Consider the following 24,694-nt stretch of genomic DNA (forward strand, 5'->3'; position numbering starts at 1 on the left):
CTCCCTAGTAGCTGCGGCTACAGGTGCCCACTGCCATGTGTGGCTAGTTTTTCTATTTTTAGGAGAGATGGCGTCTTGCTCTTGTTCAGCCTGGTCTCGAACTCCTGAACTAAGCAATTCACCTGCCTGGGTTTCACAGAGTGCTAGGATTATAGGCATGAGCCTTACAGGTGTGACCCACCATGCCCAGCCATGATGATTTTTATATTATAGCTAGCTTCAAAGAAGTAAGCCCTGGGCTCCCAAACCTAGAAAAGACAACTTGAAGTCAGGAGCTTTGTGGCAGCTGTCTTACCCTTCAGACCCTAGTGTGGAATATTGTGAACATCTGGACTGAGGCTGGGGGGACTCTCTACCTCATTTGGCATTGTTTTTAGGCATTGACACACTCTCCATGGATTTGGGCAAGCCCATGGTGAGGTGATGGTCCAACTTGTTTTGGGAAGGAGGGAGAAAATGAAATTCATGTTTTATTTGCTACATATATTACTCAGTATTCATAATCTAAAATGAATGAACTAGTACATGAACTAGTAAATGAACTAGTACATGCCCACACAAGAGAAAAACTCAATTCAATTCAGGTTGGGGGAGGCAGCAGAAAGGAAGACGGAGGGAGATTGGTGAGCTCCCACCTTATATGGGCAATGTAAGGGTGTATGGCAGACCTACTGGGTGCAGGACACAACTACAACAGGGACTTTACCTAACAAATGCAAATATTGTAACCTAGTCATTTGTACCCTCAAACTACTCTGAAAGAAAAAGAAAGGTCTGGGAATAGCTTTTTGGCAGCTACCTATTTTGTTGAGTGTTATTACAGGGTTATCTAGTAAGGTGTTATAAACCTCTTCACTGGGCCCCAGATTGTAGTATTTTTTTAAATACTTAGGACCACCTGGGGAGAAAAGGTTGATTCAGACATCACACTATCCACCAGGTTAAATTCCAAATGATTTAAGAATTTACTGTTGGGCGGCCCCTGTGGCTCAAGGAGTAGGGTGCCGGTCCCATATGCCGGAGGTGGTGGGTTCAAACCTAGCCCTGGCAAAAAAAAAAAAAAAGAATTTACTGTTAAATTTTGAGACTATAAAAGTACTTAAAAAAATAACCTCTGAATGGATAGAGTTTTTAACAGATAACCCAAAATCTAGAAAACAAAACAGCAAATAGAAAATTGATTAAATGACAGTCAAAGAAACACCATAATCACAGGTAAAAGGCAAACTACAAACTAGGAAGAAATATTTGCAACCCTTATCACTAACCAGGGCTCTCTCCCTCGATTAGGAGACCAATAACAGCTCCAAGAAAAAAATGGGCAAAAATATCAATGGTTTACAGGGAAAAAAAAAGCCACATGGTTCAGCCTAGTATACTAATGATGTTCAACCTCACTTATAATAAGAAACAACATATTAAAACTGCATTGAGGCTGAGGCAGGTGGATTGCTAGCCCTCAGGAGTTCAAGACTAACCTGAGTAAGAGCAAGATCCCATCTCTAAAAACAGTTGGGCGCTGTGGTGGGTGCCAGCTATCTGGAAGGCTGAGGCAAGAGAATCACTTGAGCCCAGGAGTTTGGGGTTGCTGTGAAATAGGGTGCCAAAGTGAGACTCTATCTCCAAAACAAAACAAAACAAAACAAAAACTACATTGAGGTGCTATTTGTTTCCCACCTACGCAGTTAGCAAAAAGGCCACAGTCTGACAATACCCTGGCTGGGGAGGATGTAGGAAACAGCCATGTTCATACACTGCTGAGGAAACCCACCTTGGCAGCTCACCAGGGAGGGCAGTTTGGCACCATCCATCAAAATTACAAATGCACATACCCTGTGAGATAGCCTATCTCTTGAATTTATCCTACAAATAAACTTATCCTTTTGTGAAATGGCACGTAAACCAAGTTCTTCACCACAGTCTTGTTTGCAATAACAAAAGACAGAGAACACCCAAAGTGGCAGCCACACGGGCCTGGTTTAGTAAAGCATGACGCACCTGTGAAAGCATGACGCACTGGTTTAGTAAAGCATGAGCTTCTGTGAAAAAGAATGAGGCCACTATGCAGGCACAGGGAAAAACTGTTCAGTGGAAATAGCAAGACGCGTGTGTGGCACTCCACTGTGTACAGGGGATAAAGGGACACATATTTGCTACATGTACATAACAATCTCTAGAAGAACAAACGAACTAGCAACAGTTGCCTACCAGTGAGCAGGGTGGGTGGGTGATAGGATGGAGATTTAGGGGCACTTATAATTTTAAACTTTTGGATTTTAAACCATGTCAAGTCATTACCCGTGCAAAATTTAATTCGGCTTTATTTAAACATTAAGTGCTTAAGGCTGATTTTTATTATTTTTTCCTCTCCTTTCTGTGGGAGATAATGAACTATTACCTCTCACTGCAATTGCCCTGATTTTAATAATTCTCTCTGCTGGCCTCACTTGGTCCAGCCCCATCAGGCCTGCTGTGGAGCAGGGGGACAACAGGGGCAGAGGGCAGTGCTGTGTTAACATGTGGGACTCTGTAACGGCTACTGTAGCTGTTTGGAAGGTGGCATCACTGGGGGCTTTTCTCCTGGTTACCATATTTTGATTGGAGATGCAGGCCAGGAGAGGAAATGAGCGTGGATAGAAAGAGGCAAATGTGGGAGACAGTCTGAAAGTGCTTCTCACGACCCACTGTAGCCTCCTGCAGGAGCCTGGCAGAAGTGGGGGCCCCCTGTCCTCGGAAGGCTTTTCATGGAACAGTAGCAGAATGAGCCTGGGAAGAGAACAGGGGGGAAAGGGGGACGGGGGGCAGTGGGCTGGTGGGGAACGAGGATCCGGAGGTTCTGGAGGAGCAGAGTGTGGCAGGGAGGCCAGCATGAGAAAGAGCAGAGACTTTGCACCCTTTGAGGACAGGATCTGTGTCTGTCCCATCTCTCATGGAGCAGTTAGCACAGCAGCTGAGCACAGAGGACAAGACCCAGGTCAGGATGCAGACCACTGCCGTGGAAGTGCCACGGCAGCCACTTGAGTGGGGTGGCTTAGCCACGTAACCTAGCCTTTCAGTGTCTCGGTTTCCTCATCTTCTCAATGGGGCAACGTCTTTCACACTCTAAGCATTTTATATACACCACTTCATTGAATCTTTACAACCTCATGAAACCATCATTAGACCATTTGCTAGATGAAAAGTTGAGTCTCAAAGCGCTTCACGATTGCAGAGCCAGGAAGTGGGAGAGTTTGCAATTAGCACCCACACCCCCTTGAGCCAAAGTCTGTCTTTTTCTAGTTCCATCAAAATTGCTGGGGGGTCAGGAGCAAAAAAGAAAAAAAAATCCAGAACAAAAGTCTGTCGTTTTAGCTGCTACACTACTGGGAAAAAGGAAAGTAAATTTAAGATTCTTTAAAACCTTGTTGTTTCCCAGGATAGTTCCCAACTCCTTAGACATACATGAAACTTCTACTGTGCTTACCCCAAGGTTGTCTCACTGAGAAGGAGGTAAGATATTAGAGGGACTGAAGCATCTCTCTTTTGACCTAAAATATGTCTGTAATAAGCCACTCCCACACTGGGGCCAAGTATGTAAATGAGATGGTCTAGCAGGCTATGGCATCTTTTCTGGGGAGGAACTTAGAAACCAGATGTCCATTTATCGTCATGCTGTTCACAAGGTGATGCCAGCTCTTTAAATTGCTACAGTCAAAAACATATTATATTAAAAATGGACCAGGTATGAAAGTTAGGCACTAAGGTAACATCCAAAGTCTCTTTCTCAAGAGAAGGTGATCAAAGATATACAAATAGTGTCAGAGGAGATCAAACTTTATATCTTTGCAGATGATATAATTTTATACCTGGAAAACCCCAGAGACTCAACTACAAAACTCTCAGAAGTGACCAAAGAATACAGTAAGTAGTGTCTCAGGATATAAAATCAATACTAACAAATTAGTAACTTTTATATATACCAATAATAGTCAAACCAAAAAAACAGTTAAGGACTCTATTCCCTTTATAGTTGTGCCAAAGAAGATGAAATATTTGGGAATTCACCTAACAAAGGATGCGAAAGATCTCTATAAAGAGAATTATGAAACTCTGAGAAAAGAAATAGCTGAAGATGTTAACAAATGGAAAAACATACCATGCTCATGGCTAGGAAGAATCAACATTGTTAAAATGTCCATTTTACCCAAAGGAATTTACAAATTTAATGCAATCCCTATCAAAGCACCACTGTCATACTTTAAAAATCTGGAAAAAATAGTATTTCATTTTATATGGAACCAGAAAAAACCTCAAATAGCCAAGATATTACTCAGAAATAAAAACAAATCAGGAGAAATCACACTACTGGACTTCAAACTATACTATAAATCTATAGTGATCAAAACAGCATGGTATTGGCACAAAAATAGAGAGGTAGACGTATGGAACAGAATTGAGAACCAAGAGACGAACCCAGACACTTATTGTCATTTCATCTTGGATAAGCCCATCAAAAATATCAACTGGGGGCAAGATTCCCTATTTAACAAATGGTGCTGGGAGAATTGGCTGGCAACTTGTAGAAGACTGAAACTGGACCCACACCTTTCACCACTAACAAAAATTGACTTTCACAGGATAAAAGATTTAAACTTAAGACATGAAACTATAAAGATCCTTGGAGAGAGTGTAGGGAGAACACTTTAAGAAATTGGCCTGGGAGAATACTTTATGAGGAGGAACCCCGGGCAATTGAAGCAACATCAAAAATACATTTACTGGGATCTGATCAAACCAAAAAGCTTCTGCACAGCCAAGAACACAGTAAGTAAAGCAAGCAAACAGCCCTCAGAATGGGAGAGGATATTTGCAGGTTATGCCTCTGACAAAGGTTTGATAACCAGAATCCACAGAGAACTCAAATTTATTAATAAAAAAAGAACAAGTAATCCCATTTCATTGTGGGCAAGGGACTTGAACGGAAGTTTCTCTAAAGAAGATAGGCACCTGGCCTACAGACACATGAAAAAATGCTCATCATCTTTAATCAGAGAAATGCAAATCAAAACCACTTTGAGATATCATCTAACACCAGTTAAGAGTGACTCATATAACAAAATCCCAAAACTACAGATGTTGGCATGGATGTGGAGAAAAGGGAACATTTCTGCTCTGCTGGGGGGAGTGCAAGCTAATACGTCCCTTTTGGAAAGAAGTATGGAGAATCCTCGGGGATCTAAAAGTAGATCTGCTGTTGGATCCTGCAATTCCTCTACTAGGCGTATATCCAAAAGACCAAAAAGCACTTTATAACAGAGATATTTGCACCAGATTGTTCATTGCAGCCCAAGTCATAATAGCCAAGTCACGGAAGAAGCCCAAGTGCCCACTGACCATGAATGGATTAACAAATTGTGGTATATGTATACCATGGAATATTATGCAGCCTTAAAAAAGATGGAGACTTTACCTCTTTTATGTTTACATGGATGGAGCTGGAAGATATCCTACTTAGTAAAGTATCTCAAGAATGCAAGAAAAAATATCCAATGTACTCAGCAGGATTATGAAACCAATTTATAATCACTCACACTTTCATATGAAGAACAGATCACAACTACGGCCCAGGATGAAGGAGCGGGTAGGGGAGGATGAGAAGGCAGGGGGGAGGTCAGATTGAGGGAGGGTGAATGGTGAGATCACACCTGTGGTGCACAATACAAGGGTACATGTTGGATCTATTAAGTATAGACTATAAACGTCTTAACATAATAATTAAGTAAATGAGACGAGGTATATATTAACCAGTATGATGTAAAGGCTCCTAATTCTATATGAAATCAGCACATTGTATCCCATAAATGCATTAATGTATATATGATCTCTGTGTTTATGATTTAATAAAAAAAAATACAGGGCGGCGCCTGTGGCTCAACGGGTAGGGCGCCGGTCCCATATGCCGGAGGTGGCGGGTTCAAGCCCAGCCCCGGCCAAAAAAAAAAAAAAAATACAAAGTCTCTTTCTCTTAAGATTAGATGTTTGAATCCGAAACTATACAGAGGAGTTTCTATTTTAGTTTCTACCCTTGGAGTGTGAAAATGTATTAGAAATCAAAGACTTGCATAAACAAAGAGATCGCAGAACAATTACAGGCGTTACGACCTTCCCTACAAGGACAAAATTGCACCATACAGCTTAAAAGAAGATAAATCATGGACTTTCTCATTAATCTGTCACAATCCCCAAACTATACCTTCTTAGATAGCATAGGTATATCTGATTATAATGTATGGGTATCTAAACTTTCATCTCAATAATCTGGTCTATCCACAACCAATAGAGGCTAATCATTCCATGTGAAAATTTTAAGGTAACTGCTGTAATTGGTTCAAAAGTATAATAGGGGACTGCTGCTGACATAATAGGGATTAATGCAATAGCCTAATTAGCAATCTAATATTAAAAGATTATCATATTAATATTAAAAAGTATTTGGCTAAGATAAGCCTAAGGAAATATTATCAAGAGGCCCAAGTGTGGTGATTAAGATTATGCAGTTGTGAATTCTAAAAGTTTTATTATAAATCTCTCTGGGACAATAACTTTTCCAACTATTCTAATTATCTAAAACTCACGTACTTTTACTTTTAAAAAAAATTCACCTGTTAGGAAAAGCACATGGTATTTCCACAACAGCTCACTTCTCTCCCCCCTTCCTACTCTTCATCCCTAACTTATCTACACATTTAGGTTTCTAAAAGATATTTTCCGTGTATAAGGCGAAATGCATGCACTATGTGCTATTTTTAAAGCTCTAAAACATGCAAATATTTGAAATTTTGAAAAGAAAATGGATGCACTACACATACAGACACACAGGCATGGAGCATCCCCAGTACATTCAAACCCCCGAACAAAAAACATAGCCCCAAATCACAAAGTAAAGCAAAGCAAGCACAGGGGGCAAACTTTAACTGGTACCAGCTACCCACAAGCTGAAGTGATAATTGCAAGTCTTACTTCAGGGAGTTGGGGTAGAACAGGTGAGTGTCAGCATTGCACTGCTTAGAAGACTTTAATCCCCATGGCAACAAAACAAAAATTCGGCAAGCCAGTCCCGGCCATCAAGACCCCCCCCTTAAACTTGACCGCCCCTCACCTGCTCCCCTTCTCTCCTCTCTCCCCAGAAGAAGGCACTTCACGGAAACGTCTGGGAAAGCCCTTGGACTTTATTTTGTTACACCCTCTAAATGGACAAAAAACAAAAGAGAACAGGTGTAGAAAACAAGACTGTCAATTGGCCACCAAGAGTTCCACACAGACACCCCCCCTCCCCTCTAACACAGGCAGACCCTGTCAGCAGGCCTTAGTGGGACATTTTCAAAAGAGGATGCTTATGTACAAAGGTGGCTGCTTTTATGGGCTTTTACAGAGAGGTGTCAGAAATACCAAATGGGAACTTTGCTCTTGAAAGCCATCTTTACATATTAGAAGCCTGTATCATCCCTGGTGTTAACAGAAGGTAAGGATATCACAAACACAATCGTGACCTTTTGCATTGATATACCCACTCTCCTGCCTTTGACATGCTGCCCTGGCAAAGAGGGTGGCTTAAAATACCATTGAAATAAACAGAACTTGGCAGAAATGTACTGGGGACCATTTGGACCTCCCTTCTGCCGCAAATTTCTCTGAATTTGGTGCCATTAGACAAATCCAGGGTTTTGTCTTTTTCCCAGGCACTCCTCTCATCTCTGGACAAACACTGTTGTGGTTTGCAGTATGAGTCACATACACATTTGTAGAATACACAGGAGAGGCACCTCAGGGGGACGGGAACAGCCACTGGCAAGTTATTACTAGATAGCAAATTCTATATTCAGTTTCCCTTATAACTTAAATAGCTGTAGCATCTGAGACTTGGCCACAGAATCTGAAAGATACTTTTGTCACACAACAACAGTTAAAAATGTTTAATTATATTTAATCCCTCAAACCACTTGAGCTATAGGATTTCACACTGAAATGATCTCTGTTCTTTTTAAACTCTCTTGATAAAATAGCAATGGCACTCAGATACAAGGATGTTCTTTTTTTAGAAGCTCTGTGAATCCCACATAAAATTCTGATGTCAGATATGTACTTCCAAAGAAGTTAACATTTTATTACTTTGTGATTCACCTGATGGCCTTCTGCTTCTAGGAAGGGACACCCTCCAATTCTTGGGTTACGTTTTTCTTCACCCTCAATACAAACTTTCATTTATTTTGATAATTATTAGACTCAATATTGGGTAAAAAGTACTTGGCACAAGAACCATGATTTAGAGAAGCCAAAACTTGGAACTATGATTCAAAGGGGGAGAGGGATTGCTGTAATTCAGAACTTCTTGTCTCCCTCTATCGAGTACATTCTGAAACAACGGATGACTGTCCTCCAAGCATCACGAGTATGCTCAGTGTGGCTCTGAACATTAATCTGAAGAAATCACGAGTGTGTTGGAATGTTTTTACAAATTCTCATAAAAACTTCAAATTTGCAGCTTCCTAAAATATTTAGACTTTTTCTCAACCCTTAGCCCTATTCTGAATACTGCCAGATTCAGTATTTTGGAGCAGAGCCGGCAATCTCCACAGTTTTTCCTCACACACAATCACAAGAGCTTAAAACTACCACCCGCAAACTGACAACACTTAGCTGAGGAGCAAATGCCACGCAATCAATAACTAATACCTCAAATAATGGAGGGCTACCTCAGCAAACCGGCAGAACAGAGCGGGCTACATAATCCACCCTGGGAGAGAGTACTGTTAATTCTGAGAAATCCAAAGAAAGGTGGTTGTTACCTAGAATAGACTGGGCATAGGAGTTTCCCTTTCCTGAAAAGTGAGCTTGGTTTAAAAATTGACCCACCCACCACTTCCCTAACAGAATCAGTGCAGCCTTTTAAGTATCATGGAGCATGTTTAAACGGCAATCTTTAGCAGTGAAGCTCTCCCCGCTTTTGTCTAATGACTATGTGTTAGCTTGTTCCAAGAGCTTCCACTGGCATCTCAGGGCCAACTCAACAGCAGGGGGCCGGTTACTATAACAACTGACAGCTCTCCGGAATTGTGAAAGGCCCCTGAGTAGCCATTTGGGAAACAGTTATTGAGCAGAAAGTTGCCTGGGATCTGCAACGTGAGCTGCCATGTGACCCAGATCTCCTGCACACAGTTCACAGAGAAAGAAAAAGAAAAATGTGGCCACCCTCAGGATCAGCTGAGGACTTCAAAAGGCTCCCCAGCCCCTGTGAGCAGCTCCGAGCAAGACCGTTTAATACCACAGTGTCATCATGAACTCAGACTCTCTGTGGCAAGCCATATTTTGGCATCATGAAATGTGCCTGAGCTCTCTCCACTGGCTCGACACTTTGTCAGGCTTTGACGAGCTAAACTGTAAAAATTACTCCTAATGATTAAAAAAAATTATTAAAATGCAACCTTAGATACAGGTTCCAGAAAGAGAAAAATGGTACAGTCACTGGTCTTAAAAGAAAAAAATAATGCCAACAATACCTGTGGTCCAATAAAGGGTCTGTTTGCAGAAAAGATCAAGGTGGTCACACCATGCCACCAAATATTATGACTTGGAAACTCAGATGTCTCCAGACTTGAGAAAAGTTTTTTATAAACATGTCTTTTGAATCTCATTCTCTCCCTCAGCATAATAGGACACGTACGAGCAACTAGAATTGGCCCAGGGCCTTAGTACATGCAGAACCTCTTAGAAAAGAATCTGACTCTACCCATGACAGTGGACTTTTCTTTGCTAAAGTAAGGGCAGTTAGATGGGACTTGTCTTCTGTTGCATGTGCCATGATGGCATGCTTTTTGGTCACCTCTTACACAGATGCCTCTACCTGGCGAACTTATACTTTTTTCTTTTCTTTTTTTTTTTTGCAGTTTTTGGCCGGGGCTGGGTTTAAACCCACCACCTCCGGCATATGGGGCTGGTGCCCTACTCTGTTGAGCCTCAGGTGCCACCCTATCCTTTTTTCTTTAATCTGTAAGTCAATCAACCCAAATATCCTCTCCTCCAAGAAGCCCTCCATGACTGCCTCTCTTTGCCAATCAGAGTCCTTCCCAGAGCACACTATTTTCCTTTATCACCCCTGCAAACCAGGGGAATACAAATTCACCCACCCACAGGTGCCAGGCAGGAACCTGAGAAATGGCAGAGACTGTCAAAGCGGCAAGTGGCCTTTGAAAAGGGACCACCATGGTGACTCTATCAAGCCACGAGTGACACAATGAATCTGAGAACAATGTTACTACATCTTCCAATTTGCTATGAGAACCCAGATTCAGTCAAATCTATTTTCAAACTAATTCAAAAATTTAAAAACAACTATTAGCTCAATAAAACCAGTCTGGAGGACTATGAGTTTTAGATGTCCATTTGGGATAACTATGGTTTACCTGCTCATCTCCTCCATTAAGCTATTGAGCTCCTCGAAGACAGGAACTCTGTCTCTCTGATGGATCGCCAGTGCCTGGTATATACTAGGGGTCTGAGAAATTCTAGGATGGATCTCCAGTGCCTGGTATATACTAGGGGTCTGAGAAATTCTAGGATGGATCTCCAGTGCCTGGTACATACTAGGGGCCCAAGAAATGTTGAATGAAAGAACAAAGGAAGGAATAATAGGCCCGTTATAAAGGGTCTTGGATCAACCAAATCAAACCCTGGGTATGAGAAACTCTCAAACATATGAGCCATATGATCCTGCACAAGCCCTCCAATCCCCTTTCTGGAAACTGTTTCCTCTCTTGGGACATGCACTCCCTGATGCCGATGGCACTGCTGCTGGAGGACTAAATAATGGAGTGTGTTCTTTGTATTAACTCAGCTACTCCTGGTGGCTGTTAGTGATGGCGTTTCCCCCTTCCTTTCCTCCCTCTCTACAGTCACCTGTGCCGGAGTCATCATCCTCGTTACACCTGTCTTCTTTGTGACTTTGCTGGAATGAAAGAGGGCAAACACTGTAACCAAGTCCAGTCATCGGCTGGTGAACTTGGAAGTGTGGGCGTTAGAGCAGACTGGGAAGCGTGCACGCCTGAGCTCGCAGCAGCCCCCACACGTGCCATGGTTGCCACTCCGGTGGTATGGGAGGGATCCACGCTCCAGCGAGGCACATGTGGTCAGTTGCCCTCGAACAAGAGAGGGGAGTTCTCACGTGCCCACACTTGACTTTCGCACGCATCTGTTTGTTTGCCTGAGCCTCCATTATGCCAACACAAATCCCCCACACATTTGCGGTTTGCATCCCTTCATATTTATTACACTCTGTCTCCCACTGAACATCCAGGGAAGAAAAAAAAAATCACAGTGTCAACAAAAACTCACTTGATTTCATGAATAGCATTCTTAATGAGGAGGCACCAACACATGCAAAATTTCTGAAAATCTAAAGATGGGACTTAGATGAGAGACCTTCCTTATCTGCCTATGTGGCTAAATTGGTGTTGTCTGATTTACCACAGAATTTACAGATGGCTCAGTCATGTGCTAAAGGGGGACAGGAATCTACCAGATCAGAGTGCGAGAGGCTCCTGGGGCCAAACGTTAGCAAATCCGGGTCAGACTTGACAGTTTCCACTGTGAAGTTTCCAGTTTTCTGTTCCTGAATCTGAACCTGAGAAGTACACTTTACAAAAGTGTAAAGCAGCTTTTGAGAATTCCCTAAACTTACACTCAAGAAGATACTGACTTTTATAGCCGGGCGTTGTGGCAGGCGCCTGTAGTCCCAGCTACTCAGGAGGCTGAGGCAAAAGAATCACCTAAGCCCAGGAGTTGGAGGTTGCTGTGAGCTGTGTGATGCCACGGCACTCTACCGAGGGCAACATAGTGAGACTCTGTCTCTACAAAAAAAAAAAAAAAGAAGATACTGACTTTATCAAGAAGGAAACTAGCATTGATCAGCTAGCACTAAGAAAGACCAAACAGGTTATATGTTATTCAACATTAAAACCTTCTCAAAATAACAAAGATGTCACTGGCTGCAGAAACCATTCATCAGCTTCTAGAACACTTGAAAATGTAGTGGGTCCCTGAAGTTTTCTTCCACATGATTTTAGCAACTCCAACACAGATGGTTTGTATCTGGCCTTCCAAACCAGTTTACCACCACCGTGTAGCAGCTGAGATCGGCCCTTTTTCTGGGGTGTGTTTTTGACACACAGCTATGCATTATAAAAGCAGGCTGCAGGAAGGACAGGAGAACTTCCATTGTTACCACCTCCCTACACTGACCACCTCCTCAAGTTGACGTAATCTTCACAGATGGGACATGCACCACACATAATCAGTACAGTAAGCCTGGTTCCTTATGTTGACTACGTTCGTATGTCAACCAGTGACAGTCTCTTGGGTGGTCAAATTCCAGGCATGCTACTCCTCATCTTGGCAAGATAACGTACTGGTTAAGACAGTACGAAGTCAAGTAGGCTGAGTTCAAATCCAGATTCCACCAAAAATTAACACTGCAACTTGAGCATGTCACCTGACCTTACTAAGCCTTGCTTTTCTGATCTGCAAAAGGAACATAATTGTTATGACTGTATCCTAGGATCTGTATGTTGATTAGGCGAGGACAGTCTGCTGAGCATGTCTGGTACGGTAAATATTCAATAAAAGGTTCCTGGGTATACAGGCTTTGAGATACACAAAGCCATTCTGGGGGTGAGACTTTGCTCCTCAGAGAGACAAGAGTTAGTTACCTTTGGAGCAACGTTCCTCAGGATTACGGAAAAACATAATTAAAACATAAGTAAAAACATAAATTAAAAATATCTTCACAATACTTAAAATTCTAAGTGGACGTGCTAGCTTCGGCAACACATATACTAAAATTGGAACGATACAGAGAATATTAGCACGGCCCCTGCGCAAGGATGACACGCAAATTCGTGAAGCGTTAAAAAAAAAAAAAAATTCTAAGTGGACATGAATGTCTTGCTCACAGTTGCTTGCTGGGGAATTTAAAAAGTTGTACACTCTAGTGCGCTGATTGGACACCCGGCACACAGCTACTCTCCCAGCATCTACCTCAAATTATGAAAATCAAAAAGAAACCTTCCAAAAATGTTCCTCTTCTCTGAGTGGCAGTGGCTGTGCTGCTCCAAGTCTTTTCAGGAATGTCAGCACATTGGTGCCATTTAACAGCTTGTCTTGTTAGGGCAGGGGATGGCACTTGGAAGGCACTTTCCGACTGTAGTAATTCAAAAGGTGTGTTTTGCTACCCTCTTTAGTAGTAAGGCCAAAATGACACACTTCAAAAACTATTGAATTGATGTCTCCTCTCTTGTTAGTGACAGCTCTGAACCACTGCATGTCTGGTATCACTGCAATATGTATACAGCACACAATGGGGATGCCATTTATGAAAGGAGACAAGCTGTAACTGTTAGCTGATTTTATTTCCATTAGCTGCCCCATGATCCTGCCCTTGTCCAGAATCACTTTGCGTGCATTTCTTCCTGGCTTCACAGCAACTTCCGCATCGTTATGGATTCTGGTTCCCACTGTTCTTCAAGGCAGACCTTTGCGAGGAGAATTCAAGGGAGAACTGCTGCATCCTACCTATAACATCTCAGCTAACAACACTTTAAAATAAATTTCTCCCTCCAGACCCATGTTGCTGCCTGGAAAAGTACTGCTCGAAGGGTCCTCAATGGTACTCTGTGCATCGGAGGTCTCTCAGACATACAGATTATGTCATTTCTACCCCTACGTTTTAGTTTCGCCTACGTTGGAAGTAATGAGACTAATAACAGTCTCTAAAGTTGTCCCTCTCAGGAAACATACACATAACCCAATGATGCCAATGGCTCTAAATATCTAAGAACACCAGGGGCAGTGCCTTATAAGTACTCATGTGCTCCCCACCCTCCTCTGGTCCTTGGGTGTGTGACCATCCATGGTCATCAGTAACTGAAGGAGTCACTTGGGGACCAAGCAAGCGAGAGCTGGGTCCCTTCTGGATTTCTCTGTCCCTGCTGCAGCAATTTGGGAGACATTTTCCAGAAAGAGGAACAAACCCTTCCAGACTTGACGTGGGGGAGAAAATAACCCTTTGTGTGCTGTCAAGCCCCTGGGGTGCTGGGACATGTTTGGGGCAGCAGCCAGGGAAGTTTACTCTAACCCAGACAACCCTGAATTAATGATGCTGCTGGTGGGCTTCCCGAGTGGTTCCCAGGTGGTGGGGGAGGGGAGGGGTCCATCTTTAACCCAGTGACTTAGGGATGTCCTCCTCAGGAATTGCCTTTTGGCTCACAGGAGCACCACTTAAACCAATTTCAATTTCATTAACTTCATAGTCACCCCTTTCTTTTTTTGGCTCACCGTGGTTCTGCTCAGTTGGTTAACCTACATTTATACTATATTTAGCTCCAAACAGATGACTTTTAGCTATTTCTAGTATAAAAACTTCACACAACTGATATCCTTAAAAAAAAAAAAAATGAACTTGAGAAAGAAATCCCCAAAATTATTTTCAAGCATGTTTTGTGCAATGGACCTATTACGCACGTATTGGAAATTATATATGGCTAACACAATAGGATAACATTTAAGGGACAACATCATTTACATATGTATGAGTGATTTTTTTTTTTTAATAAAAAATAACTACTTTGGGGGCACACCGGGACCCAGAGTTAAATTTCTCCTTTTGCCTCAAGTCAGAACTGGCGTAACACTCATGACTGCAGGTGCTCCCCATGCCAGGCACCGGGACGAGCCTCTCCTGCTCTGAATCCTCACCTGTCCTGTGTGGGCTGTTTCTTAATTCTCTCCTTGCGATGAAGAAGCTGAAGCTGGTGGAGGTCTTTTCTAAGGTGGGGTTTCTTGACCTATTTTTCACCAGCATCTCCTCTAAGGGCCTTTAGAGACTTTCTCGACATTTATCCCTCTTCGCCCACTACCAGTGCAATTTTTTTTCTTTTTCTTTTCCAGTGCAATTTTAATGCCCTGAAGGCACAGTCTATCTGGGTACAGGCCATATGTACATCTGTGCTTTCTACACAACATAGGTAAGTTTTAAAAAAAATCTCTCCAGACCAATTTTCATCCCTTGGGAGATGACAGCTCGCCAATTTTGGGCCTGGCGATGGCTTTACGGATACCCCGATGGAGAAGGTGATGGACTGTCGCTCTAGACCCAGTCTGTGTGGCTCTGGGCCCGTGTCCCGGTGTCTGTATACAATAGCACCTCTTCCTGAACTGGCCCTCCTGCAGCTTCTGCTCCTTCAAGGCCTTTCGATCACCCCCAGGGTAAGGTACCTAACCCTTTAGGTGGCATCCAGGGCCTTTATGATCTGGCCCTGGCTGTCCCCATACTCTGTTCCAGCGACAACGACTACATATGAGTATTTCTGCCTGGAGCAAGCCAAACTTTCCCTCTGTAGCCTCGTCCCTCTGCACCCTCTTCACCTGGGGTACAGCTGCTTCTGCTTCAAGACTCTGCTCAGATGTGAGACCCTCCAGGGAGTTTTTCCTGAACCCAGGCCCTCTCCCAGGCTGGGCTGAGGCCCTGCCTGAGTGTATGGCAACTCAGACTTACCTTTCTCTAAACACTCGCCATCCTCTGTTGTATTTACTCATCTGTTCCTTTCAGTGAACTGTGAGGACCACAGGACTTCATCCCTGAATCACCAGGCCCAGCACAGTGTGTGGCAGGAACTCAGCAAGCATTGCGGAAGTAACAGGAAGCTGTCCACACTGTTTTGGGCCTGGTGATTCGGGGATAAAGTCCCTGGTTTTGATGGCGATGGCACTGATCCTACTTCTGGGCTGCAGATTTGAATGTAAGACTCAGAATCAGCAATAGCATTCCATCCCTCTGGCCACTGGACATGGACAAATAACCCAAGTCAGTCCTAAGAGATGCCTTGTTGGGACTTAAGTGGAACGATTAGAGATTCCCTTTCCACTAGGATGGAGAGATCTAAGTCTAACGTGGCCAGAGGCCACTGCGTGTTGGCAGAGGGTCCTACCTCAGAGAGGAATCAATATGGAGCGGATCTCAGAAACAGAGAGCAAGAGAAATAGAGACAGACCAGCCCAGCTAAGCCCTCATGTCCTCGTTCCACCTTAATCCAGCCAGGACTGATGCTCCCACATCTTTCAATTCTTTGAATCCACAAACTTTTTTTTTCCTTGTGCTTAATGCATTTTGAAGTGGATTTTTGTCAATTGCAAAAAAAAGGGCTCTGACCAGTGTCATCAGTGGGAGATGATATGGCATGCTGGCTGGCTCACAGCAGGCACTCAACACATGCGAATTCCCTCCCTCTTCCCTGGTCAAAGGAAAGGGGGTAGGAATAGTACCATCCAGACTGGTTGTGAGAATCACACAAGATGATGCCGCCCAAAGTGCTTGGCACAGTGCCTAGCACTCCAAAAGGACTCGCTGAGCGTGAGCAAGCACTAACACCAGCACACAGTGGGAGACTGGCGCAGAGACAGACTTCAGAGACCTTGGGTTTAGTTTTCCACTATTTCACAAACTTAAACAGCAGTCAACAACTCCAAATAAACCACTCAGAAACCAGAGCAGGAACTGTGAAGGACCCGTCCTGCTTGTGGTAGAAACTGTTGGCCACAGTGAGTTGCTCTGAACCCCAGGCTGCCGCCCAAGGTTTCGATCTGCCTCGATGGTCCTACTTAAGTCAAGTCAGCTGCCAATCACCCACTCTCGCGGTGTCTTAGAAGAGCTTTTGTTCTGGCTTCAAAACCGTCCTGCCAAAGGGAAATACGCATCTCTTGTCTATTCACCGATTTCCATGTGAGGTGCTTGAGGCTTCTTTCTTTCACATTAATACTTAAAAAAAAGCTGGGTAGAAAAAGGTCTCTGTCCCCTCTAGGCTGTTTGCTTAGCCAACCCATCCATCCCAACACTAATTCAATTTTACTTTCCTTGCTTAGTTAGAATTTCTTCCTTCACATTCATTTTTTTGGTTATTGGCATTAGAGGTTTGGTAGAAGCTCAAATCCAGACTCTAATAGATGGAGTTTACAGATCTGCTTACTTTAAACCCAACTTTCTTTTGTGTGTGTGTGGGGGGGGGGGCGGATATATATATATGTATAAAATAAACATCATAAAAATATTTTAGATGTGAACTATTAATATAATCTTCAATTTATATATTCCATTTGGACTTACTGTTTTCTTTGTAAATATAAACAGCTGTCATTTTCTAAAGGGAAGGTACATCTTGAATGGAAAGACTTTAAAGCTGTCTTTACTACGTTATACAGCCCTTTCCTACAAGAAGCATTGCCTGAATACTCATGCCTTGGCCAGCTGGCTCAGCTACATGGTCCTTCCTGTTCACACTGGGCAGAGGGCATGGGCAAAGTCTCAAGGTGGGCCAATCAGGAATATTCTGAGGTTTCTGCTAGAACTGCTTGGTCCAAAGTGCTTCTTTATGCTGGGAGTGCTAAGCCAGGATCACTGAGCCTGGGGCAGCGGTGGGACCTCTCTGCTCCCCTACGGGGAGAGTCTGAGACTACCCAGGCAGCACCAAGCAGAACCAAGGGCAGCTGGGCCTTTGTTGTTTTACATGTTCCATTAAACTCACATTAGGTGGCCTTCAATTTCCTAACGGGTTTCAGGCACACGTTTGCAAACCACTCTTTTCTGGAAAAGGGATGACATGGAGGTGAGTCTAGTGTTCCTCTGGTCACCCCCAAACACAACATACTCCATGAACTAGTGGTCTGCAGCACTAATGCTCCTACGGCTACTGTCAGACAGCTGGGCAAACCTGAGATGCCCCCTTCCTTATGTCCCTGTTCTGACCAATTGAGACAGACCCAAGGACATACCTTCAGCCTGTCAGCAGATTCTCTTGCTCCCACCTTCAAAATATTCCAACAGTCAATTGGCTCTCCCCCTGCACTGCCAACCTCCTCTGAGCCACAATCACACCCTTCTTAACAGTGGCCTCCCTGACAGTCCCTGCTCCCCTCCTGTCTGTGTTCAACATAGCAGCCAAGTAACCCTGAGGTCAAACCGTAACACACTTCTGTACCAAGCCCTGCTTATCTTAGGCTGAAAGGCAATGCGTTACCAGCGGTCTCATGTACAGCTGCACACAACTGGATCCTCCTTTGCCCTGTATCTTCCAAACTTGACATCCTCTTCTACCACTCTCCCCCTGTACCCACATGCTCAGCCAATGAACAATCTCCTGGCTATTCCTGGAACACACCAAAAGTGCATGTGCCTCAGGGCCTTTGCATGTGCTATTTCCTCTGCTTGGAACTTGCACCAGATGGAGCTCATTTGGTTTCCTCCTTCTTTAGGTCTTTGCTCAAGTATCATATCCCAGTTAGGCCTCCCTTGACCACTCTGAACAGCCAGGCCCTGCAAGCCTCCCACCCCCACAGACTTAGTTCTCGCCATTACACACTGAATACCATCTTAGAAATCGCATGTTATAGTTGTTTGTTTTGTTTACTGCCTGTCTCCTCCACTAAAAGTAAGGATTTTTACTGTCTTGCTCACTTTTGTGTCACCACTGCATACAATAGGGGCTCAGAAAGAATTTAGTAAATGGATAGGAGAGGGAGAGATGAAATACGACACCTGTTTCTTACTGGTAAAGCCTGTTGGGTAAAGGGCAGAGGCCTCCTATGTTAGCCTGACAGGTGAAGGTAACCAGCCTCACCCACTCAGTTCTATTGGCGGAGGTGGTATAGCAGAAAAAACACAACTTCCGCACAGAGGCTGCAGGCTGCTTCCCGTGAGAGCGGTGAGAGCCAGTTGAAGGATAATCACAGCAGGATGGCTCATAGTCGGCCATTTTTATCTCACATGTATTAAAAGCCACACCATATGCTACATGTTTTCCTATCATCTAGTTTAATTTTTGGCAAGGGGCTATAACAATTTTAAGGTAAAGAGGAATAGTTAAATGTCTACAACCAAGTAAAACATCATCCCAGAAAAAGGGGAAACACTATGGAACTTATTAACTCATTTCATAGTTCAGAAACTAAAGTTCAAAGTGGACATGGAATTTGAATCCAGCAAGCAGCAGAGCTGGGCTCTCAACTAGGAACTCTCTGATTCTCAAGGAAAAGCCTTTTTGGTACTAAATGCCAGATGCTTACCCTCAGTGCCTCGACCTCAATAGTGGCTCTGGCCTGCTGTCGTCTTCCAAAGACAAGAGGTTCTCCCAGGTGGCAAGACTAGAAACCCTCCAGCCATCTCACCTTCCTGAATGCAGAAGCCACGGGCTGCCTCGCTGGCACCAGGCCCCACACGCACTGTCCAGGTGCTGCCTGGCTTACTCACCTCCAGTAAACGAGCACAGCGATGAGAAGGATGAGGCACACGAAGGTCAAGGCTGATACCACAATCAGAGGGATGATCCACTCCATCCTTCCTGGGGCAGGACGGCTTATCATTCCAGAAGTGTTCTTTTCTGCAGCAAAGAGAAATCATCCCGGTCAGAGGTCAGAAGAGCTGAGCAGCCAGAGTATGGTGTGGTTTCTGGAGAACTGGGCCGCCTGCTCAGCAGGTCCCATCACTCCCATGACAGGAGGGGCAACGTGCAGCCCTCACTATTTCCTGCCCCGTCCCAACCCAAACAAGACCTCTTTCATTCAGTAATGGTCAGTGCAATGGATCTGCAGACAGAGTTCAAGATGTGCTGTAAAGAGCAATACAGAAGACACTCCAAGTACGTTACCAACCCACAGGGGCCCCAGGATGTTCTAATGACAGGGGCTCAAGTTTCAACAAGGATCAGGGGTGCAACAGCCACTGGAGAGCTCCTTGGGTTCCCCAGTGTGAGAGCAGGCATGATAGGTTTTACCAGGAGAACCTGGAGGACCGGCTGGGACAGCAGTGGCCATCTAGTCACTGTGGCTAAGCAGCCAATACCCCTTCCTGCACTAACTATACCCCAATTCTGCTTTGGGAAATCACCTCCCTCTCTCTAACAGCCTTAGTGGGACAGCCATCTGAGCATGGGGCTTCCCGCTCTGCTGGCCAGGAGGGGGTGCAGGACTCAAGCCTGGGCCATGGAGTTGTCACCCGGCACTTTCAGCCAGTGACTTCAAGACAACATAGCACACCCTATAGGAGTGCCACGCGCTTCTGCTCAGCAGGTCCCATCACCCAGGCCCCAGAGGTCCTGTTTTTCCTCAAATCTCATTCTCTAACTTTTCCTTCAAACACCTCGCCTACCCCAGATCCTTCTAAAAGCTTCTAAGACAACTGGAGACAAAGAGCCATGCCTGCCCCTGCACCCAGCACACACCTGCTTCTAAACAGCAGCCAAAATCTAGGGCTAAGAGGGCAACTGCAGGATGGTTCTGGTCAGCCCATTGCTCTTACCTGGGCAGCTTCTTCCTGTAACTCTCTGGGCCCCACCCCGGTACCTTCAGGAGTCCCTGGGACCCTCAGCAGGAGATCCTTGTCCCTCCTTCAGTTGCAGACAAACCTGGAAAGTGCCCGGTGGCCCAAATGAAATGAAGCTCAGGTGCAGGGCTGGGGCTGGGAAGGGCAGGTGGACAGAAGCAATGACAGGAGGTGGGCAGCGAGACAGCAATGGGTAACTGTGACCGCAGGAAAAAGCCCCTAGAAAAATCCAAAGCTGGCTACAGGCTGACTTGTGCTAAGGATTCAGCAAGGATTCCTCCTGCTCTGCAAAAACGAGGTCAGTGTTGAGCCAGCCTGGAGCATCCCTCTGCAGGACGGACTAAACGCGGAGCTAATCAGGCTGGGTTTCCAGGTGAGAGAAGGTGGGCTAAGTAGGGAAGAAATAATTGGCCTTGGGAGCAGATTTTTAAAGAGGCAAGACTCCAAAGTCCCAAAAATAGTGTGTTAGAATGCATTTCCCCGGGTTTCCTCCAATGTACTTCACATCGATCACCTCCTTTCTTTGAGGCACAGGCCTGAGAAACAGGTGGGGTCGGATTCGTCCCAGCCCACAGGTAAGAAGACAGAGTCCAGCAGGTGAAACCACCACAGAGCACTCTGCTGTTCATGAAGTGCCTCCTAGCTATGGCAGCCCATGTCTCTTAACCCTTGCTCTGTTTTTCATTAGATAGGTATCTGCCAAGGCCCTGCTGTGCACCAGGGATGGGGCTGAAGCTGTACGTCAGACTGGAGCAACACTATGCCCACGGGGCAGGGATCATCCAAAGGGACTGAGGTGGGCACAAGGACAAGGTATTAGAGCACAATGAATGTGGGACCAACGGAGACCCAAGGGGCTCCAGCTGAAGAGCTACCCATGGCAAGGGTTCCAGAGGGCTCCCCGCTTCCTGGGGGTTTAGGGCAAGTTCTGAAGGATGCATGGGAGTTGACTGGGTTAAATGCAAGGAAGATTTGTGTTCTAGAAGGAGAAAATTGTCATCAGTAGAAGAATGACGGGGGGGTGGGGGGAGATCAAGATAGGAAGATAGAGAATCAGGAAACAGATCAGCCAGAGCCATGAGAGGCTGAATTAAGGGAAGAGGCCTTAGTACTTAAGGGGACTGCAGGGTTTTAAACCTGAGCCGGGACAGACGTGCATTCTTGCCCTGGACACAATGCTTCCCTTGCAAAGCTCTGCTGGCTGGAGGGACCTGAGTTGCAAATGAGAATCATTTGTGGGGCCTCAGCCAGGCAATTATTTGGCTGGCAGTGGGGGTCTCTCCAAGACCTTGAGGTCTGTTAATGGAAAAATATCAGGAAGGTTGACATTATAGGCTACGTGTTCAATTAACTCAGTCTCCACCCTGAGAAGCCTTGGGGTACTGGAGGGGCTGTCTTATTTGTCTCCTTGTTCTTTACAGAAAAGAATTCTTGGCTATGCTACTTCCCAGAACGCAAACTCATGTCCTTTTCATCCTAAACCACTGAAAAGGACTCTTGGCCAATGTGGTTCCTCACACTTACATTCCTAAACAGTTACTAGAAATGCCAGCTCCATGTATTTCTGCCATCCTGAAACCAGTAAACAGTGACTACTCCAGAATTTCTGGGCCTTAGGAGGGGCTGAGGAATGAGCAGCTGGTTGTGACGATCAATGGCACATTACTTCGTTCCTGAATCCATGTGCATCTTTCTGTAGTTTGTGTCTGTCCCTCCCTCCTCCTCCACAAAGTGAGTGTTCTAAGTTTTCATCAGATTGTCAGAGAGGGTGCAGGCCCCAGAAAAGGCTGTGAACCACCCTTACGGCCACTATGAGCCACTATGGCCTCCTTATTGATGGAGGAGGGAATGGAGGTGCAGAAGACGAAGGTCTTGACGTCACAGCTGCCCGGGTTAGAGCCGGGCTCTCATTCGCATGACTCTGAGTCATTTCCCTGTCAAGTCGTGGGGTTGAACACCCTCAGAAATCCCATCGGGGACAGTTCCCAAATGGTGGTTTCTGTGGAGATCTCAGGTGTCAGTAAGTTGCAGGGAGTGGGAGACCTAAGGAAATTATTGTGACAATGATTTCACTTGGACCTCAACTCATGCGGGGTCCTTTCTACAAAGGCCAGGCCAAAGTAGGGCTGCACTCTATTTCCATGCGGGCGTGACAAAGTTGGTTTCATTTTCAAATTCATAGTGTTGCTTTGTCTGTGGTTCCAGAAGCCTGAAATTAGATTCCATTTCCAGGTGATCACATGAAATCTGTTCCTGTCACTGTCTTGAGGGGGTTCCTCATGGCCTCCAGCTAACCCAAGTTCCTGAACAAGCTCCTTGAGGAATGGGGCCGTCCACCCCACCCTGTGTTCCAGCCACTCACCCGATCAGAGCCCATTCTGGGCCACGGCTCCACCTCTTTTCCCTGACCTCTGCTGTTCCCACTGGCGGAATCCCTTTCCCGCCTGACCCTGAAAGCTTTTTCTGGTCCTCCGATCCTGGTTCATGTGCTGCCTTCTCTGTGAGGTCTCCCCAAGCCCTCAGTTGGTGCCACCTCCAAAGGCAGAGTTAGAACTGCAGATTCATATCCTGCCCTGCCACTTTCCATGTGACCTTTAGTCAATAACTTAAACTCATTTGAGCCAGGAGTTCTTAATCTATAAAATGGAAGAAAAAGAACCTACTTTATAGAACTGCTGGGAAAATTCAATGAGAAGATGCATGTAGAATGCTTAGAAATATCCCCGACAGTAAGCAAATGCTAACAATACTATCATCATCGTGACCACTGTCATCATCATCTCATATTGCTCTTACTGTACACATCATACTCAACTATAATTTCTCCTTGATTACAATAGGTCCCCAAAGGCTGGGCTGATTTCCATCTGCATATGGAAGACCCGTCATAAATCTGTGCCTCCTATAAGCTTGGCAACTCAGGGCAAGTGATCTGTCCTCTCTGAGTCTGTGTCCTCCGTAAAGGTAAATAACACTATAGCCTACTGCACGGCATCAGTATGCCATGAGTTAGTACCTACAGAACATTTAGAATGGGCTGGGTGTGGTGGCTCATGCTTGTAATCCTAGCGCTCTGGGAGCTCAGGAGTTCAAGACCAAATTGAGCAAGAGTGAGACCCCATCTCTACTAAAAATAGAAAAATTAGCTGGGTGTTTCGGCACGTGCCTGTAGTTCCAGCTACTTGGGAGGCTGAGGCAAGAGGATCACTTGAGCCCAAAAGTTTGAGGTTGCTGTGAGCTATGATGCCATGGCACTCTAGCCTGGGGCAATAAAATATCTGAGAGCATAAGTGGCAGTCACACAGAACTTATGACATGCTGGGCATCAATCAGCACAGGGGCTGCCTGTGATGAGATGGCTGGTAAAGTGCTAGTACTTCAGAGTTTGCCCTGAGACCAGAAACAAACACTCATCTGCTGGCTGACTCATTCTGTGGCCCTAATAAAATAGTGAACCCCTAGGAGCACACAACACACTGCCTGGCAGAGCAGACGCTTTCCTCCCCCTGTGCTCCCAGTCCCCCAAGAACACTCCCCAGGCCTAGAGCTCTAGACAGCAGAACACGCTATAAACCTTTCAGTGCTTCTGAGGGATATGCCACAAGGTTACGATCCTGTATTCTGGAGTCAGGCAGACCTCCAGGTCTCTCTCACTGTATGGCCTTGATTAAGTGGCTGCTCACTTCTGAGGCTCTGGGCCCTCCACTGCCAAACAGGGCAGAAGACAACACGTGCCTCTTAGGAGCATCATAAGGATTAAATGAGATATGCTATATAAAGCAGCTTGTGTCAGTTACAGACGCATGACTTACAGGGTCATATGCAAAATGAAATCATGGGGCCCCTTGTTCAAAAATCATTAAAGAGGCATAGCACAGTGGCTCATGCCTGTGATCCTGGCACTCTAGGAGGCTGAGGCTGGTGGACTGCTTGAGCTCAGGAGTTCGAGACCAGCCTGAGCAAGAGCAAGACCCCATCTCTACTGAAAACAGAAAAACGAGCAGGACTTTGTAGTAGGCACCTGGAGTCCCAGCTACTTGGGATGTTGAGGCAAGAGGATCACTCAAACCCAAGAGTCTGAGGTTGCTGTGAGCTATAATGACGCCATAGCACTCTACCCAGGGTAACAGAGTGAGACTCTGTCTCAAAATGTATATGAGAGTTTCAAGTGCTGTCATTATGATAAGACTAGACCCTCCCAATTGTGAGGAGCAGCTTCTCAGAATTTCTCTTCAAACCTAGCTATCTCCTGAAGGGGCCAGCAGAACTGGGCTGCCCTGTTGCTAGAGGGTTTGC

General features: G+C 45.1%; 1 protein-coding gene and 1 non-coding gene across 5 annotated transcripts in view; one reads left to right on the forward strand and one right to left on the reverse strand.

The window, feature by feature from the left end:
- PTPRG (protein tyrosine phosphatase receptor type G) overlaps window positions 1-24,694 on the reverse strand; it is a 773,199-nt gene that overhangs the window by 69,482 nt on the left and 679,023 nt on the right. For 3 of the 4 annotated variants that reach the window (XM_053598711.1, XM_053598714.1, XM_053598713.1), the window contains 2 exons: window positions 19,328-19,457; window positions 7,139-7,225 (listed from right to left, as the gene is read on the reverse strand). In XM_053598711.1, coding sequence (XP_053454686.1) covers window positions 7,139-7,225; window positions 19,328-19,457 — 217 coding nt within the window. The remainder of the gene's footprint in view (window positions 1-7,138; window positions 7,226-19,327; window positions 19,458-24,694) is intronic. The other variant, XM_053598712.1, reaches the window with a different exon arrangement.
- On the forward strand, window positions 12,843-12,949 carry LOC128592899 (U6 spliceosomal RNA). The gene has a single exon (XR_008382109.1). It is a non-coding gene; the product is annotated as a U6 spliceosomal RNA (small nuclear RNA).

The sequence above is a fragment of the Nycticebus coucang genome, chromosome 8, assembly GCF_027406575.1.
Source record: "Nycticebus coucang isolate mNycCou1 chromosome 8, mNycCou1.pri, whole genome shotgun sequence".
NCBI classification, from domain to species: Eukaryota; Metazoa; Chordata; class Mammalia; order Primates; family Lorisidae; genus Nycticebus; species Nycticebus coucang.